This window comes from Chiroxiphia lanceolata, chromosome 7 (genome assembly GCF_009829145.1).
Source record: "Chiroxiphia lanceolata isolate bChiLan1 chromosome 7, bChiLan1.pri, whole genome shotgun sequence".
NCBI classification, from domain to species: domain Eukaryota; kingdom Metazoa; phylum Chordata; class Aves; order Passeriformes; family Pipridae; genus Chiroxiphia; species Chiroxiphia lanceolata.
This window is the reverse complement of record NC_045643.1, coordinates 30194236-30212832: the sequence shown is the minus strand read 5'-3', so window position 1 is coordinate 30212832 and position 18597 is coordinate 30194236. Positions and strand designations below refer to the sequence as shown.

General features: G+C 40.7%; 1 protein-coding gene across 2 annotated transcripts in view; it reads left to right on the top strand.

The window, feature by feature from the left end:
* Positions 1 to 1141: 1141 nt before the first annotated feature.
* SNX4 (sorting nexin 4) overlaps positions 1142 to 18597 on the top strand; it is a 34671-nt gene continuing 17215 nt past the window's right edge. Inside the window, exons 1-6 of one of the 2 annotated variants that reach the window (XM_032693270.1) lie at positions 1142 to 1299; positions 2269 to 2384; positions 11798 to 11936; positions 12013 to 12162; positions 13225 to 13272; positions 17300 to 17355. In XM_032693270.1, the coding sequence (XP_032549161.1) occupies positions 1174 to 1299; positions 2269 to 2384; positions 11798 to 11936; positions 12013 to 12162; positions 13225 to 13272; positions 17300 to 17355 (635 nt within the window). In that variant the 5' untranslated portion in view covers positions 1142 to 1173. The remainder of the gene's footprint in view (positions 1300 to 2268; positions 2385 to 11797; positions 11937 to 12012; positions 12163 to 13224; positions 13273 to 17299; positions 17356 to 18597) is intronic. The other variant, XM_032693271.1, reaches the window with a different exon arrangement.

The window sequence follows — 18597 nt, the reverse complement described above, 5'->3', positions numbered from 1 at the left end:
TCCAAAATGGTGTTTGGATTATGAGGAATATATAGGAGCAATCTCTTCATCTGGTTTGCCAGCCCCACAAGGACTGTGTAGGTACCATGGGATTATAAGGCAATAAACCCAAAGGCTGCAATAATGAAGGTGTATTTATGTACAGTGTGTGATACATTAACTGATGTTCTGCAGGAGCTGCTGGGCGGACTTGCTGTATATCTCTCCAAAAAGACAGGCTAGGAATAACAGAAATGCACAGGAAAGTTTGTTCCTCCTTAATGAAACAAGATGGCTGGGGCTTTTAATAAATAATGACAGAGGCTTCCCCAGAGCTGAACTCGGCAGATTTTAATCACTTAGGTCCTTCCTGGGGAAGCGTGGTGGGATGGGACATGCTTAGGTGTTGGCCAGCAGAGATGGTGAGCAGGAGAATGCCCTTCTGGGTGTCATGCCAGCGCCAGGAGGGAGCTGATGGAAAAGGCTGGGTAGCCAGTAGGGTAAGGAATACAGCACGACTGAGTCCTTCTCTACTAGCAAAGGATTGAGAGTGGGGAAATAATGGGCTGGGGGGCTTTAAAAAATAACCCGAGCTGCCTAGTGCTAAGAAACATCCTGTGGGAAAGTTATTGGCTGCTGAAAGAGACTGTGTAAAGAAAAGTGACAACTCCTGCTACGGACGAAAGACAGAAAAATATCTGAAATATTTCCTACTAATATGGCATATATTTTTTGTTTGTTTGTTTAAGGTGTGCTATTTGCTAGAACAACACAGGCTGTCAAAAAATCCAAGCAGGAAAGGCGTGAGAAACTCTGGGATGACCTGAGAACTAGAGAGAGGAACAACACCACAAACAAATCTTAGAAATAAACACTGGCAGCTGTAAGGCCGATGGTGAGCGGTCAGGGGAAGCTCTGTCCCCGTCCCGGACGGGAGGCTCACGGCTGCGGAGCACGGTCACAAAGGGGGGTGTCGGTGCAGAGGGGAACTATCGAGCCCCTTGCGGGTACCAGGGCGGGCCGGACGCCGGCAGCGCCCCGGGATCGAGCGTGTCGGTGGACACGGCCGGCGGCGGGACCGGGGCGGCCCCGCGGACACACCCCGGCCCGGCCCGGCTCTAGGGCCGGCCATGGGTTTGCCCGGAGCCGGGATCAGCGCCTGCGCGCAGCGCGGCGGCCGAGCCCCCGAGCCCCATGGAGAGCGCCGAGCCCGAGCCGAGCGGCAGCCGCCCCGAGGAGGAGGAGGAGGACGACGACGAGGAGGACGAGGAAGAGGACGGCGCCTTGCTGCCCCCGGAGCAGCCTGCGGCCGCGGTGAAGGTAAGAGGGGCGGCGGCGGAGGGGCGGTGTCCCCCGCCCCGGGACCGGGGCCTGCTCGGCCGGGGCGAGCACCGGCCTTTCCTGAGCGCGCTGCCCGGGCCGGGCGGGGAGGCGGAGGGGCGCGGGGAGGCCGGGCCGGGCGGTGCCCTGCCCTGCACTGCCCGCCGCCGCGGGAAGGGGCTACAGGTGGGACGAGCCCTTCGTCCACCTGCCCGGGGACGAGCCCTGCCCGGCAGAGCTGTGCAGCCCGACCCTCTGAGCTGAGCGGCTCTGCTTCCAGACTCGGTCTGGCCTCTGTCAGAGAGCTTTGTGCACCCTCTGTCCTCGTCCCTAGTGTCAGATTATTATATCAATTACCCTTTTTGTCTCTCCCTTCCCCTTAATTTCACAAATGAATCCCCCCTCCCTGCTCAGTGCAGCTCTGCCTTTCCTGGGTGGGCGTGTGGTCCTGACTGCTTCCTGATTGCAAATGTGTAAAAGACAACCGTTCTCCTCTGAGAGATTAAAAGAAAAACATCTCGGTGCGGATGTGTTGTGTTTCCTGTGAAAGAGGAGAGGTGGTTACATGTCCCAGGTGTCCTGAGGAGGAATTCACCGGTAGCTGGGAAGTGTTTGGATAGAAAGTACTGGGGTTTGTTTGTTTGTTTGCTTGCTTTTAAAAAGGTTACTTTGTTACCTGTAAAGAAAAATACTTTTCCTTTCTGTATTTTCCTGGCTCAGGGTGATTTTTGGTATCTGAAGTTGTCAGTTTGTTAACTTTGCTCTTTTCTCCTCAAAGCAGGTTTTCTGTTTTCACTTGCAAATGTGATAGAGAACATAGGTATAAAATGAAGTCCTGTCAAAGCCTTTATCCCACAGAGACCTGTCTTATTTGAACAAATGTGGTGTGGGAGAAGGGGAGGCAGGGTTAGTAGCCTTTGCCTTGTGTGGTTAATGTTGCATGAATCTTTATTTTCCTCTTCTAAAAAGATGGAAGACTGTTTGGCAAAGAAAATGGAAATCACTGTTTCAGAAGCTGAAAAGCGGACTGGGAGGAATGCCATGAACATACAAGAAACATACACTGCTTACCTCATTGAGACTAGGTGGGTGATGAGAGCTTGATCTCAGAGTGCATGGATGTGCCATTCTTAACAGATTTTCCCTCCTTCCACCCCTAAAAATATTCAGGTACAGTTGATGAGAGGATTTAGCTGGTTTGTGCTTTGTCATGTGCTTATCAACCCACTGTGGAGGATCTTTTCCTGTGAAAACTTGGCAGCTGATCTCCAGTACTAGTGCTGGTGTTGTGTAACTGTACTGTAATTCTTGATTTGGAGCTAGGTGGGAAAATGCGTGCTTGAAAGTTGTTGCTTTAATATGGTGTCAACAACTGCTTGGTTATTTCTTAGACATAGTTTGGGCAAATTTATACACATTTATGAGGCTGTATATGAGAGAGGTCTAACATAATGGTTAAGCTTGCTGGAGATCACAAGAAAATAAAGAAGTCTCGTGACTTATGTTACGTGGTGAAAATTTACTGTTCCTCTAATATTTGGAGTGTTTTGCTTGATCTGATCACCACGTCCTCCCTGTAGATGGTCTAAGGGTCAGGGTTAATTAACTGTTTCCTCTCTTCATACTACCTTGAACTTTCACTGGAGAACTTACTGCTTTCAATCTTCTTGTATTAACAAGATTAATAATACTACTTTGATAAACATGCTCAGTACCACAAAGACAACTTAAAATGTCAAGTATTGAGTAGTGAAAAAAGCTTTAAAATATTTTCTAATTATCCTTACTTCTCAAACAGTCACAGATGACTCCTATTATGCAGGATCATATTACTCAGCTGAATCAAGAATTTCAGAATTAGACTTTTTTGGGAGTTTTGCTTCTCTCTTCTTTATATTACCACTTTTAACCTTTGGGCCTTGCCTTGGGAATGATCTGCTATATAGATAAAACCTTCTGAAACAAAGCAGTTGCATTTTGCAAAGGCTCTGAAGAGTTCAAATTTAAAAGGCTTCTTAGCTTGTTTAACTAATGGACACGCCAGTCAAACTGACTGCAGACCTACTGGGATATGTTTTACTGTATTTTTGCTAAACTTACAAAATGAAATCCAAAATAGACATATATTATATTTTTCAAACATTGTAGTTCTTTGGCAGTTGCTCAGATGCTTAAAAAATACTTTTACAGTGTATTGATATTAAAGATCACATCTTCTCATGTAAAATAAGTGTTATTTTGCTTGTAATAATCTTTCTGAAGGAAAAGAGAAGAAAACTGGAATCATTGGTGTCTAACTGTGATGTGAAGTGTATTCTGGGGGTAGCTTTATGCAGCCCTAGAACATGCTGACTGCATCTCCTTTCCCAGTCATCCCTGTGTTACTTTACACTCTCTCCTGCTGGTCTTTCCTGGTCGTTCTTCTATAGTGGCAAAACTGTGTTTTGCTGCTCAGATTGCATTTTTTCATTTAGATTTATTTTATTCTGTGGTCAGCAAATACCAAGACATGTTTGTCGCAGAACTATTGAAAATGTGGGTTTGTCACATCTATAATAAAATGGGTTCTCTTTTCCTTTTGCTGAGAAGGCAAAATTTCTTGCATAAATATAAATGGTGGGTGTTAAATGTGCTTCCTGCTGAGCCTGTAGCTGTAGGTGGGCTTACAGCAATTTGTCTGTGGGTAATAGGATATTCTGTAGCTGAAGAATAAAACTTTTATAGTAATATAAAAGGAAGACCACTTAATAATAGTTGCATTACGTTTATGTGAACTGGGGTTCCACCGTTACTGCTATCTAGGATTTAATTTCAGTTTTAATTGAGGAATTGTATCTGGGTGAATAAGAGACACAAGATGGATGCAGTGATGACTCCTGTGTATTTGGTACAGAACAGGAGCTAAGTGCTTAAACTTTTAACATGTAAGTTTCACCAGTGCTGATGAAAATGTTGTTGCTTACTTTTTCTTTTCAAAATGAAAAGACTTATTACTATGCTCACATTTTCATGTGACTTTTATGATTTTTTTTAAAGTTATATTATACCTTGATGTAGATGGGTTTCTTTGAAACAAAATGAACTCCATTCCCATAGACCACAGAGCCTCAGCAAATTCCAAGGGTTGTGCTTCTTGAAAGCATCCCCTATATTCTTGGTTTACACCTTTCTGCATTAGCTAATTAGATTTTTGTTGGGAACTATTTCTATTCAATTAGTCATGATGTCAATTTGTTTCACAGCTTCCGTTAAACCATACAGTTATTTAAAAATAACTTAGTTTTTGTATTCTCCCTATAAGAACAGGGGACACTTCCACCTCTTTTTGGGAAATGGTATTAAGGCAAGTATAAATTCTTATAAATAAGATGTGTAGCTAAATATTCCTTCTTGAGATATAAGTGCTCAGCCTATGACTTGCTTTCTATAAGGGAAATTACAAATATCCAAGACCTTATCTAAATTCAGACTTGCTTGTTAGAATTTTAGGCAGCTGTGTCTTATATCAGAGTCTGCATGAAACGACAGGAACTGAGATAGTATAAACCCCTGACTCCTGCTCTTGTACCTGTTATTTTTCATGACAGAACTGAAAGTCAATCAGAATGCACAGCACCTCCATAAGTGATCTGTTTTGATGCACTTTTAGTTATAGGACATTTGGGGAATGCCTTTTTTGCCTGTTCTCCTTTAAAGTAAACAATTTCCTCTGTAGTAGTAGGACACTTCCCATGTAGTTCACTTTGCTTCCATCCTGCTTGCTTTAAGACTTCTAGTCTGGCATTTGTGATCAAATAATGTGATGACTAGAGTGTATTCTTTTGTTTGTTTTAAATGTGGCTTTAGGAAAAAGTGGCACAACCTTGTGCAGCCTGGTATCTGACTACTTAATAGCAAGATCCCTGGTTTCCAGCCCTACTAGTCTTCACTTCCTCTTGAAGTAAATTGACAAGGTGGCTCAGTATGTTTCCCAGTCATACTGCCCCAGTATGACTGGGCAGTTACTAATCTTATTTCTGTTTTCAGTATTTGGAAAGTTTTCCAGTAGTTAAATTGTGACAGGAGTGATAACAGCTTCTCTGTTAAGACCTTGGATTGCCCACCCAAAGTGTAAGAACTTCTAAAGAAAGTTTCTGTGAGAGAAGTGAACTTGGAAATCAGTAGCCAGCCAGGCTACATTTCAGTGGTAGTAGGGCTGCACCATGGGATTTTGGGAGTTTTTCCTTTGTTATATTTTGTTTGAATACCATTCCCAAAGTCTCCCATTCCATGCCGGGCTATGTGAAAAGCCCACTCTTGTGTTTCTTGGGGAGAGGCACAGGATGAAAGCCTACAGAAGTATGTTGTCTTCTGATAAAACAGCAAAAGGCAGGTTTTGGTCATTGAGAGTCAGGAAGACTTGTCTGCTCCCTCCAGAGGAGGTATTAGGAAGAAAGAAAGTCTAAATTCAGCATGAGCTTTAACTAGGGGAGAGCTGGGAGGTGAAAGAAGACAGAGGCTTTGAAAACTTACTGTTGATTTTTACTTGATTGATACTATGAATAATTAATCTGCCTAATAAATGTATATTTTGATTAAATACAGCAAACTGGGTGAAGTGTAAAAAACCAAAGAATCAGCTGACCGTGAAAAATCCCGTGGCAAGAGAAGTCATACAGCTTCTTTGTCATACAGCTTGCCAGGTAGTAGAGCAATCATTAGATATCAGCTGTCTGAGAGGCCTGAATAGAGAGACTGTTTCTAAGTAGCTGGTGAGAAAAGTTGCCCATCCCTCTAAAATAGTGTTCTTCTGCACAGAGAGTGAACCTTGCCCACTACAGGGGAATGGAAGTGTCACTTCTCATACACTGGAAGGTCAAAGGCTGGAAGCAAAGTTAATGCTTCTACCATTGAAGAGGTGAGGGCTTTTACAGGGAAATAAACTCGTGTGTTTCCTTCTCGTGGGATTTAATATTTTGCAGCCGTTCATCTTTTTATTGCACTCAGAATTGTTTAATGGCTCATTTGAGGTAATTGGTTTTAAACAGGAAGTGAGAAGAGGTTAATTAGATGGACTAAAGTTTTCACATTGGCACTTTGAATTAAGGCAAATGAACGTGACAGGGAGTAATGTAATCTTCGAATTGGTTATGATAACATCAGTTATGAATGTAAAAGCTGAAGGTTTCAATTTTGTCTTTTTAATTTTTTCAGGCAGGTTGGTTCATGGAATGAATAACTTGCATTGTTAAAACTGTACTTAAAGGGGAAACATATGGTTTTCCTGCCTGAAGACTGTACAAGTATTATATTGTGTTTTTAGAACCAAAACAAATTGAGAAGTTTGACTGAATGTCAACAAGTGATTATAATCTTAATTGAAACTGGTCTGCAATACTTGCATTTAATGGGGGAGTTCATAATGTGGTCTAAAAAATTAGATGGTAGTGAAGGTATTGAGTGTAATGAGTACCTTTGTGAATTTCTACTTCCTTTCTGAAATGGGGTTCCTGGGGAGAAATGTTCTTGTAATTGGTGATATTTTATGGCCTCATATGTAACCAGGTGGAGACATTTTTGGTGTGATTAAAAAAAAAAAATTTCTCTAATCTTACTTGCCTGTCCCAAATCCATCCATGCAGTTTCAAACTCTTATTACCTCATTTGAAAGGCCGTGCTGTGGGCGCGGGCTCCAAACTGAGGGCTGTGCAGTGATTTTACACCACAGCTTTGCAAAGAACTTTGCTGCTTCCCTCCCTTACCCAGCTCTGTAGTGTTATGTGCTCTGGAGAGCAGAATCTGGCAGCTTTACTGTAAGCCTGGGTGTAAGTGGGAATCTGAAACTAGTGTTAATAATTTCAAAGTAATTTTAAATTTATTTAAATGAGTTAATTAAAGAAGCATGACTGCCTTGTTTGGTGCTACATAGGTACCCTCCTGATGAAGATAAAGCAACAACTGCAACTGTAAAAGGCAGCATTTGCACTTCTAAGACAGAATAAATGCATGTTAGAATAAAGGATGTAAGTATGATCTGAGAAGAGAAATAGTGTCAGGCTCCTTAACACAGACTGTGGTGAGGAGGTTGTATTGGATGCTATCTAGTTAAGAAAGAACAAACTACACGGGCAAGTTTGACCTTCAAGATTCTCTGTTAGTAATTTAATCTTTTTCATCAGGGTATAGTGTGAAGCTTTTGTGTCCCTCATAGGGGTTGTAAAGCTTGATTAACTTAGACTGAGGGAAGCCTAGCCTGTTGTCCACACATCTGCTTTGTCAGAACAAATTGGCAGTAGGCTTTAGATCTAATAAACTTCCTTGATGTCTTCAGTGTGGGCAGGGAAGATGCAGTGAATGGCATGATCTGGTCTGGCAGTCTGCTTCCTTCCTCCTGGAGTTCTTGAGGCCCTGTATGGACATAAAACTTCAAGTAACAAGGTAGTGGTTTGTGCTGGCTTAGGACTAGGCTTCTCTATAAAGCTGTGGTCCTTCCCTGCTGAAGTGTTACACTCCCAAATGACCTTTTAAAAATGTCAATTAATATTTAGATTTCTGCTTAGTGCTTGTGTATGTGTGTGGGTTTGAGATGTTACTACTATGTTGGGGTTTTTTTAAATAACTGACGTGTTCTTGTTAATTCTGACAAATACAAAGCTGATACAAAACTTGAAAAAGTTTTTTGCACAGTTGAGTCTCCACATGGTCTTTACTTCTCCTAATTTATAATTAACTCTGCCAAACAGTTACGGAGCACTAAGAGCGTAATTTACACTGGAACGTTTTCCTGTCAGAAGGCTGTGATCTCTTACAGTGACAGGTTACTGATGTGTGTTGACCTCAACCCTTGCAAATGATAAATGGACTGCTGCACTGTGAAAACATGTGATGATCCTATCGGTGTATTTGCCTTCCTTCAATATTTATAGGATAGAAATGTGAAATGTAAGTGCTTCTAACCTGTAATCTATACTATGGAAGTCAAGTATATGTAGTTCCCCAAACAGACTTGAATCTGTGAAGTCACTTTCTAAAGACAGTTTTCTCGATTTCATTTCTTTTTCTACTGTTAGTTTGCAGCAGAGCACTATTCTTTAGTTCTTTTCTCATATTTGTGGTGTTAAATCTGTTGAAACTTATTAAATGATAATGTGATTCTTTTGATTGCAAAAATTGGGAATTCTAAGAAAAATACAGATCAACTTTTACATGATAAAGCTGCTTTGGCAAAAATTGGGTGTGTGGAGGAATGGCAAGCCAGAGCAGGATGAGTTAAGGCGGATCAACAAGCTGCCTAACTTTATCTAATGTATATTGCTGTAATTGTATCTGATATGGGAGTGATATATTGAGGCCACTTACAAATGCATCCTAACAAAATTCGAGGTGGTTCTTTTCTGATGTTGTGTGAAGCTGTGTTTCTGCAGCAGTGCACTTGAAAACAGAGTAGGAATGTCTGGGCTAGAAACTTCCTGGAGAGGTAAACTCCTTTTCATTCTTCTCTGTGCTGACCTCACTGATGTTACAGGTTATTCACACAGTGATACTTTTAAGATCACTGCGTGGGGAATGGGTTTGGTTAGAGGCAGAAGACAACAATTAAGCACACTCTCTGTTGAAATGAAACAGACAAATGAACTTTCCTGAGTAACTTATATTTGGGAAGTAGAAAACTTCATATTTGAAGTTGTCTATGGCAGTGTAAGCCCAAAGAATAAGGTATGTGGAGACAAAAAATAATTGCAGCTTGGAGTACTTTTCCTTAGGAGCTCATATTGACGAGCAGAATAAGAATGATATTGAAAACATAAAGTGAACTGTTCTTGCAGTCAACCTTTGTTGGTACGTTCTTAAGTCTCTGTAGCTCTACTGTGTGTCTGAACTGTGCAAGGCTGCCATAAATGTCACTAGTGTGTGCACACACTGAGCCTGCCTCTAGTTATGAGGCAATGCACTCAGTCTTAAACTTTAGTTACATTTTAGAAAAAAATGAATAATGGAACTCTCCTATTACAGAAAAATCAATACAGGAAAGAAGAGCTGATTAAACACAACTCCTGTGCCAATCCCAGGGTTACATTTTCTGTGACCAGGAAATGGTTATGCATAGGAGTGACAGAGACATGTAATAGCAGTGGACCAACTGCATCCTGAAGTTTGTTTTTTTTTTCTTCCTCTCATTCTTGTCTGATAGAACATTCATTATATTGTGGTGAACTTCTTGTACCAGGTCTGAAATCTGAATCTCTGTCATCTTCCTGCATTTGAGTAAAGGAGGTTGCAGTCGTCTTCATTCTGTTCAATGTATCTGCTGAGCTCTGGGTGACTCTCTGGTGTCTTCCTGCTGTCACAGCAGCATCTGTGTCTGCAGCACAGATGGGTCCTTCTGGGATGTTGGTTGGATTCTCAGGGCAGTCCTGACCTGTGTTTTTCTTGTCTCCCTATTCATGTTTGCTTGTGCAGTTGTGTTTTTAGACAGGGTCCACATAATCCTAGGATGTATTGATTGTGTCAGTCTTGCTTAAGGGTTGATGATAACCCATGTGAAAGTAGTGCTGTTGAAACCCATGGTCTAAGTCAGTGCAGCTGGTTGATAGCTGCTGAAGCTGGAGATTAAAAGGATCTGTAATACTGAAGTACTTCTGTGTGAGTGTCTTGAATGGCCAGATTGTTTACCAAACCCTGCTGGGAGTTTCTCCCCTAGGAATGTAAGGTGTATGCCTTCAACTTTCGACTAAACAATTAATCTTTCGAGGCATAGTAGCTCAATTCCTTATCCATTCAATTTACCTTTTACTCAGCCATAGTTCAATCACTAGATACCTGCTTTGAGCTGAAGTGGTCTCGCAGTATTTAAACTGTGCAGCATTAGTGTGGGGAGGAATGCTGCACAGCCTGTCAGTCCAGCACTAAGCTGAGCTTACCCTCTTCAGAACTCTGTATTTGCAGTTGCAACTTCATTGAATTGAAATACTCTAATAGGGAAGAATTCTGTGGGATGTTGGCAGTGCAGTTTTAGTGGCTGCCAGCAGTGTGTTCACCTTTTCTTCTTGAGTCACTCTCAAGCAGTTTTAATCTGCATCTGTTTGTGTTGAATGCTATGAATACATCCTTTTTTTCTTCTTCCTTCTGAAGTTTTTTCCCCCTACAAATTCAGTCACCTGGAATAAATGTCCTTTCCTCAAGGCAAGGGTAGATATACAAGAGTCATTCTACCTTACTCAGTAAAAAAAAAAATCTTTTGCATAAATCTGTATTACATTATTTCCACCTCAAGATGTAAGGCTGCTTTAGAGTGGAATTGTTTGTTTTTCAGCAAGGTCATTAGAAATCCAACCTTGTAGGAGGTTGAGAATGGCTTAAAAAAAATCTATAATTTGTGTGCTACTTAGATGTTTTTAAAACTTCAGAATGTTCATATGAATTCAAGAACTGCATAACCTGACTTCAGCTGGAAGAAGTAACATAGCAGTCTATTCTGCTGAGTACCATATGAGTTCATAACTTACTGTGCCCAGTTCTGAGCTCTTCAGCACAAAGAGCATGTGGACTTAGTGAAGCAAGTCCAGTGAAGGGCCATAAGGATGATGATGGGCTCGGAGTGTCTGACATGCAGGGAGAGGCTCAGAGAGATGGGGTTGTTCAGCCTCTGAAAGAGACAGCTGATGCTAACTGCTAAGAAGTGTTACTGACCCAATGATACTGACCCTTATTTTATGATATTGCAAAGTATTTCTGTTGCTTTAAATGTATTGTGTGAAAAATGATTTTTCTTGTCAAATTTTTATATTATTTTTCAGTTCTACAGTATTTCATGATTTCTCCTTTTATAGTAACATAAAATCCTTCAATATCTTGCTAGGTCATGCTGGTTTTAAGTTTTCAACAATTTTTTCAGATGCATCAATTTTGTACCTGCTTACTCTAGCTAGTTTATGTCCTTGGTCCTTAAATATAAAAAGATACTACTTTGAACAAAAAATTGGAAGTTCTTTGAAATTTACTGTGTTTTTCTAAAAATATTCTTTAAAATTACTTAATATTTTTGAAGCTATGTTTGTAAGTATTTTAGCTGTTGCATGCAAGACAATTTTTATCCTCTGAAGTGAAGATTTTCCCGCTGAATAGCAAATTCCTTCTTATAATACTCTGTATCTTTCAGCTGCTTATGAAATTGTGCTGATTTGGAGCCTAAGATTGTTCCAAGAGAAATATGTCTAATTCTGTAGTGATCTAAACTAAGTCACCTTTGTGACTCTTTACTTGACTGTGATCTACCTGTTTGTTTTTGGTGTGTAAATGCATTGTCTTTTCCTGTGTTCCTAAAAAATTTGAGTGCTATCAGGCAGAAATTACAAATATTTTTTACATTAAGTATGTAGACGTGAAATTAATTAAGATTCCTTTAGGTTATGAGCAAGTTATGCAGTAATCAGTAGTATTCTTGGGGCCTTTGCTCTGTTTGTACTGCTGGTTTGAGGGAGTGGGTGATAATGCTCAAATTTGCTGCTTTATCTTTCAGAGCTGTTGAGTCCCAGAGTGAGGGACAGTGTTCACCAGTGGAGTCCCTGTGGCGACGTTACAGTGAATTTGAGTTGTTGAGGAATTATTTGTCCGTTACTTACCCGCATATTGTTGTTCCACCTTTGCCAGAAAAAAGGGTAAGGAAGCTGAGGCTGCAGCTTGCTTTGTTTTGTTTGTTATTTATTTACTATTGACACTCTTCTGTTTAACCAGGCTGACTTTGTTTGGCATAAGCTATCAGCAGATAACATGGATCCAGATTTTGTGGAAAGAAGAAGAATTGGTTTGGAAAACTTCTTGCTACGTGTGGCTTCACATCCTGTTCTTTGTCAAGACAAAATCTTTTATTCATTTTTAACGCAGGTATAGTAGAGTTATTTCTAAATACATTATTTGATTGTTATTTATTTAAGATAATGTTCTTTTGCTCTTCTTCCCTTCTATTGACCCATAGCTTGTTCTATGTCGGGAGGAAGGATAGACAGTGTGAATGAACTTGAGGTGGAAAAGGCTTGTCCAGCTAAAAGTTTCTTAACAGCCCACTGCAGTTGTACAGTTGCGCTTCTAATGTACCTTAGGACTTTTTTCCAGTCAAGTTTTAAGGCTGCTAAGAAAGAATTTCTACCACTTTGAAACAGCATATTAGGAACTTAATGCATGTTGGTTGGGAAAGCTTCCACAGGACCAAAGCTGAAATAGTAAGCATGCTGTGCTGCTGGCTGCAGAGACAGTACTGGCTTCCAGTTCACTCTCTGGATATCCATAGTTTCTGTAGCTTTGCGGTTTGGATCGTGATCATTGTCACAAAAGTTGTGGTCCAGTTGTCAGCTTAAGCAATGCATTCTGCAGCTTTCAACTTTAGGAGATGTTGGATGGCTCTTTTTTTTTTTCTGTGCTTTGATGAGAGATTCCCAAATGGTGGACTGAGCAGCTACGTTTGCCACAGCACAGTATAGTATGTAGGTGAACCAATGTATAGGAGCTGAAAACAGTGGAAAACCAACCACTACACCTGAGCCAGGTGACAGCATGTGCACATAAACTGTTGTCACCTGTATGCTCTCTGCACTTTGCCTCGAGCTGCAAAGGTCCTTGCAGCTGCTGATAATCTCAAAGGCAACCCTTCTTTCTAAAGAGCTGAGCTACCTCTTTAGACAGAGGTGTGTGGCTCCTGCCCCCACTTGATAGAATGAGGTAATTGAGTAGTGAAGAGAAGAGCATTTTGGGGGGAGATTAGTATGTAAACACAACATAATGATTGGTTATTCTTAACCCAGAATCTTGGAAAGACATGGGAAGGGTAGCTGAGGCAGAAGGCAGGCTTACAGGAGAAGCTCTTTTGATATAGGCTCTCAAATAGGGACTTGCAAAAGCTACAGCACTCTTAAATTACTCTAACTGAACATTCTTTTCCTGTATTTTTAGGAAGGTGGGTGGAAAGAAATGGTGAACGAGACTGGATTTCAGTTAAAGGTAATTACTGTAATTGTCTCATGCCTGCTGTGACACAGACATATTCCAGCAAACGTGTTCTAGGCTATTTATGAAAGGCTGTTTGCTGTGAAAATGAGTTAAAGGCATTGCTTTATGTATACTTGTAACTGCAAAAAACAGTGATGTTCTTTGCACGTGATAGGTAGGATTGCAGTTGTTAAGTTCTCTAGCAGGCTTGTTATGTGCCTGTGTAATTCTGCTAGAAATGTAGAATTATGATCCTTATAAGCTTTAAAAGTAATGAACTTAAGCCTATAGCACTGCTTTTTTATGTTGTCACTTTAGTTTAGCATCATTTTAAAGGTGTGTGTCAGATTTAGCCTGGTAAGAGGTGCAAGGTGTCAAAAAAAAGAAAAGGTAAGCAAAGGGGTCTGAATTGTAGGACTTCTTTACAAGGAGAAGTTGCTGAAAGGGACTAAGACGGATTTGGTGCCCCTTAACTGTTTAATAGAATTTGTCTTGGAGTAATACTATCCCCATTGACATCATTGAGTTCATGGCTGGGTAAACTGGTGGAAGACTTGCAGGAATAAATGATCAAAGGTCGTGTGTCTGTACAGGTCAAGAATCTGAGAAGCTGATAGATTGCTGGGCTGTGTCTGGAAGAGTTACTGTATGGGGACAAATACTGAGCTTTTTGTTTCATTGTAATGTGATCTGGCCTCATGAAATCACAACTGAAAACTAGGTGGATTATGAAGAATTATTCTAAATAGTGAGAGCTAAAGAAAATCCCTGGTGTTCTTATCCTCAATGTCCAAGGGGCTTTGATACTGACACTTACTGTTGATAACTTAAGTTGGCAATAATTCTCTTCCATCACAGTAGGTTTTGAATATTGCTGGTATTCACAGTGCAAACAGTGTAAAGCTCTGGAGCTGTGTGTTCCTAGTCAGCACATATTTATTTCAGCTTACACTCATAGAAGTTCAGAAGGTTTGTACTGGCAGGGTATGTTCAGGAGTGCACACAGTGGTGTGTAAAAACTCAGAGTGGTGAGACTGTTTGCCTACCTGAAACCACACTGTAGATTAAATGACAGATGAGCAAGTCCTGCTTTCCTTCTAGGTTTGATTGTGTAGAGTTTCCCTTTCACAGTTCTGGTTTCCTTAGGAAAGAAAAATAACTTTTTCAAAAACCTGTTAAAGAGTATCTTTCCTTTATTCTACATCTAAAGCATAAACCCTCAAGATTTATCACTACACTGGAGCAAAAACCTCTATTCCCTAAATGTCTTAGACATTCCCTAAATGTAATCAGACCACTGGTTTACGTGTTGCTGTTGCCTCTGCATTAAAGCAGGATGTGTCTTTTGTCTGAAAGAGTTTGAACCAGGGCAACTAAACTTTAAATTGGGCATTAATGCAGTGTAGTATGTTACAGCTGAGTGTTGACATTGGAAACTTTGTTTATTCTGCCAACTGTATCATTAAATTATGCCTTTCCTCCCTCCCTCCCCAACACTTAATTTTATATTTAAGGGATTTGTCACTTGGGATTTTAACCCTTCCTTTAGGAAAGAGAAAATTCCCCTCTCTCTTTAGTTTACTTAAATGATTATAGGATCATAGTAGGAATTAACTGTCTGAAAACTCCTTGACTGTACTTCATTTGATGGGGAGTTAATCTCTAAAATGCTTGTGCGTATTAGTCTTAAATCAGTTTTAAGACTGGACAGATGTTTTTCTAGAAGCTCAACTCTGGTGCAAATGCTCAAAAGTGGTGTGTGGGAGTTACTGTGCTGCGATTGGCAAGAAGGAAATAGCCCTACTTAGATGGTTGAGTGTTGGCAGGATTGTGCTTCCTGCCTGACAGTGCTTTACTGAACTCTTTCTTCAGAGTGCTACGTGTTTTGTGACAAAAGACAAAAAGCTTGCCCTGCAGCTGTAAGTTTGGAAGTGGTCCTTTCCAAGTGTAAACCTGTTGAATGTGCATGCTGTCCCAACTCTGTGGCTTTGGTGACTGCTGTTTGAACATAAATACAGTGGTTTTTGAAATAGCTACATAGAGGGATGGACTCTGATAATGTCAGTGTATCCAGGTGATGTTTGTACTGTGAGAGGATGTGTGAGGAGTACACATGGGGGTGTGTGATCAACTCAAAGTGTAACTGGCTTGTGTATTGACTTGTTGGAGATCCAAGACCATACAAGCACCTGAAGCACTCTGAATAAACATGAAGGCTGAGACTTGGAGTTCCAGCAGGATTTTGTGTTCCTTGTGCTGTCTGGAACATGCTTCTCCGTGCTGCCTTGTCTTCCCTTTGCAAGATACTCTTAGAGAAGTGTCATATGCAGTGGTAACAGTGAAACAGTTTTCTCCCCGTGTCAGTCAGTCTTAGTCCTGAGGGTTTTGTTCACTTACCTTTTTGTTTGTGGATTATGTTTTGTTTTGATGGTTTGGTCAGTGGAAGGACAGCTAAAGTTAATCTAACTCTCCCAAGTCCACCACTAAACCATGTTCCTGAGCGCCACATCAACATGCCTTTTAAACAACTTGGAGGTGACTCCATCACTTCCCTGGGCAGCCTCATCCTGTGCTTGACAACCCTTTTAGTAAACAAATTTTTTCTAGTATCCAGTCTAAACTTCCCCTGTTGCAACCCGAGGCCATTTGCTCTTGTCCTGTTGCTTGTTATGTGGGAGAGGAGACCAATGTCCCCCTCACTACAACCTCCTTTGAGATAGTTGTAGAGAGCATTAAGGTGCCCCCTGAGCCTCCCTTTCTCCAGGTTAGTTATGGAGTATCTTCTGCTCAGCCTAAATGCAGCAGGAGGTGAAACAGTCTCAAACTGTGCCTGTCTCATCTGTAGAGGTTATTACAAGGGCCCTAAAGGAAGGCCTCTCTTCTTGGTTTGGGAAAACACTCTGTTCCCTTCTCTGTCAAACTCAAAATAGCTCTTCAAGCCCTGAGTTGGCTGTAACAGTGCACAAAATATTCCTGTGTCATATACCAGCACTATCAAGTACTGCTGAAGTAACTCACTGCTCGCAGCTGTGGCATAGCCTGTTAGCTAAAGAGTACACTGTAGGAAATCTATACACCTCACAAGGGGTGTTTGTTTATTTTCCTTTTACTGGAGAGAAGGATGTTTTGATCAAAAGCGAAATCCAGCCATTTACCCAGATTTGGAGTTTTCCTGCAGTGTAGATGAGCCCTGAGCGAGCTTTGTATAAAATGCATTATAGAAATGAAGAGTTGTAGTGATGTGGGACCTCTGTGGATGAGGCTGGGATCTCTCATCTGTACTGGTGTCTTATTAAGAGTAAATACCCATTGCACAATTTAATATTCAGTTAAACTGGAAAAAAACCCCTCCATCTCCTTAGCAAGGTTCTATACTACTGTTGCAGACATTGGTAAACCAACATCTCAAAAACTAAAGCAGCCAATTACCTTTTTAATTAGGTATTAGAACTTTATTCTGTAGAGATTTATATATGCTCTACTATAGAGAAGAACATTGCGTTAAAATGGTTCTATTCTGATATACAAATTACATATTTTCTGTAAAGCAAGTCATAAAATAAGGGAACACCATATATAAGATTTTGATTTCACTGGGGAACTGTTCCTAGTAATAAGGAGCATATAGAGGTCACTCTACCATTGGTTTTATTTGGTTTGAAAAATATAAAATAGCTTGTCCATATGGTCTTATGTTACCTAATTGCTTCATCTAAAAAGAATGCAGGGTTGTGTATCTTAACTCCATGATATGTGCTGCATTTTAAGAAGGGACTATTTTTGTGGGATTTGGATTATACCAGCTTAATTTTAGTGGTTACTGTTTACATCATATTCATAAAAATAGCTTAGTTTTTTGACTTTTTAATAAAAATATCTGACATGCAGGGCAGCTAGTGTCAACTTGTTCAATGTTTGAAGATTTAAATATGCCAGGAAGGCAGGATTTTTTTCTAATGGTGCTGCCAAGGGCTGAGATTTTTTTGTCACTGAAATTTAATTGCGTTAAATTAACAAAGCTTTTTTTCCCCTTTTTCAGGCAGATTCCAGATTAAAAGCTCTTAATGCAACATTCAGAGTGAAAAACCCAGACAAGTAAGATTCCACATACTTCTTCCCTCCCCTTCCCTTTTTCAGTTACATCTATAACTTCAGGTGACAGAATATTCTCTCTCTTCAGTGTAAATTCAGAAAAGAAAAATTATCTTTCTGCACTTCAGATCTTAACAGAAGCCCAGTAAGGAGGTACTGTGAAAAGGTTTGATAAATCCTGCTTCTAGAAGCAGGAAACATTTAGAAAAATTCCATCACTTTATGCAAAACGAGTATTTCGTTTTTGCTAGACTAAAAGGAAGCAACAAAAGAAACCCCAAACCCAGACTCAGCAAAAGAACCTCTTAATAATTGTTTGCAAAGAAATCTTTCCAAGTGTGAACAGAATACAGATTGATGGTAGGTCTTTCCAAAAGTCTGCTAGTGTACAGTTCAGGATGCACACACCCCGGTGTTGCTGTTCATAGTTCCCTTCAAGCTGCCAATTTTCACAGATGCTTTTGGAAGTCCAGAGGTCAGTTCAGCTCCGTTACAGCTTAGGAAGCTCTGGGACAGACACTAGAGCAGTCTGCTGGATGGAAAAACTGCTCAGAATTGTCAGGGTATGTAATGGGAGGTTCATCACACCCTGGGTGCTGTGAGAAGGGTAAAATGAGAGCTTCTACTTCCACAATAGTAAGAAACATCAGTGTGCAGCAGTAGAGCCAAGAGCTGTTGCTGTTTGCCATCCATAAGCCAAGGAGACCCTTAACAAGTGCCCTTCTGGGTTCCTCTGCTGTACAGCAGTGGCAATAGGAGATGCTATTTAGGGAGAGCCCACATGCCTGACTGCTTTCTGTTGTCTTTTCCCTTTGTACTTCCATAGAATCTTTGTGTACTGTATTAAGGATCTTAGAGGGTACATACCTTTCTGAACTTCTTTATAGAATTACCTGTGAATTGGTCCAGTCTCTCCTTTTTTACTGTGCTTACAGCCTTCTGTGGCAGCAAGGAAGCTTTTAGCCAGGGTTTAATATAAAAGGAAACATTCATGGATGAGATCGGAAGACAGAAATTCTCTCTGTGCCTGCAGGTGAAATTGGCCCCTTGTTTGAATGCTTCATCCTCAGTCATCTTCCTCTGTGGATGATAGGAGTTAGCTTTTCCTGTTCTCACAGCAGGGAAACCTTCCCAGAAGTCTGACTGTAGGCATAGGTGGGCAAGATTGTTTAAGGAATATCTTGTTGTCTTTTGAGGTAACAATGTTTCAGAAAACAAAGCTGTTGTGAGAAGTGGCTTGTTAAA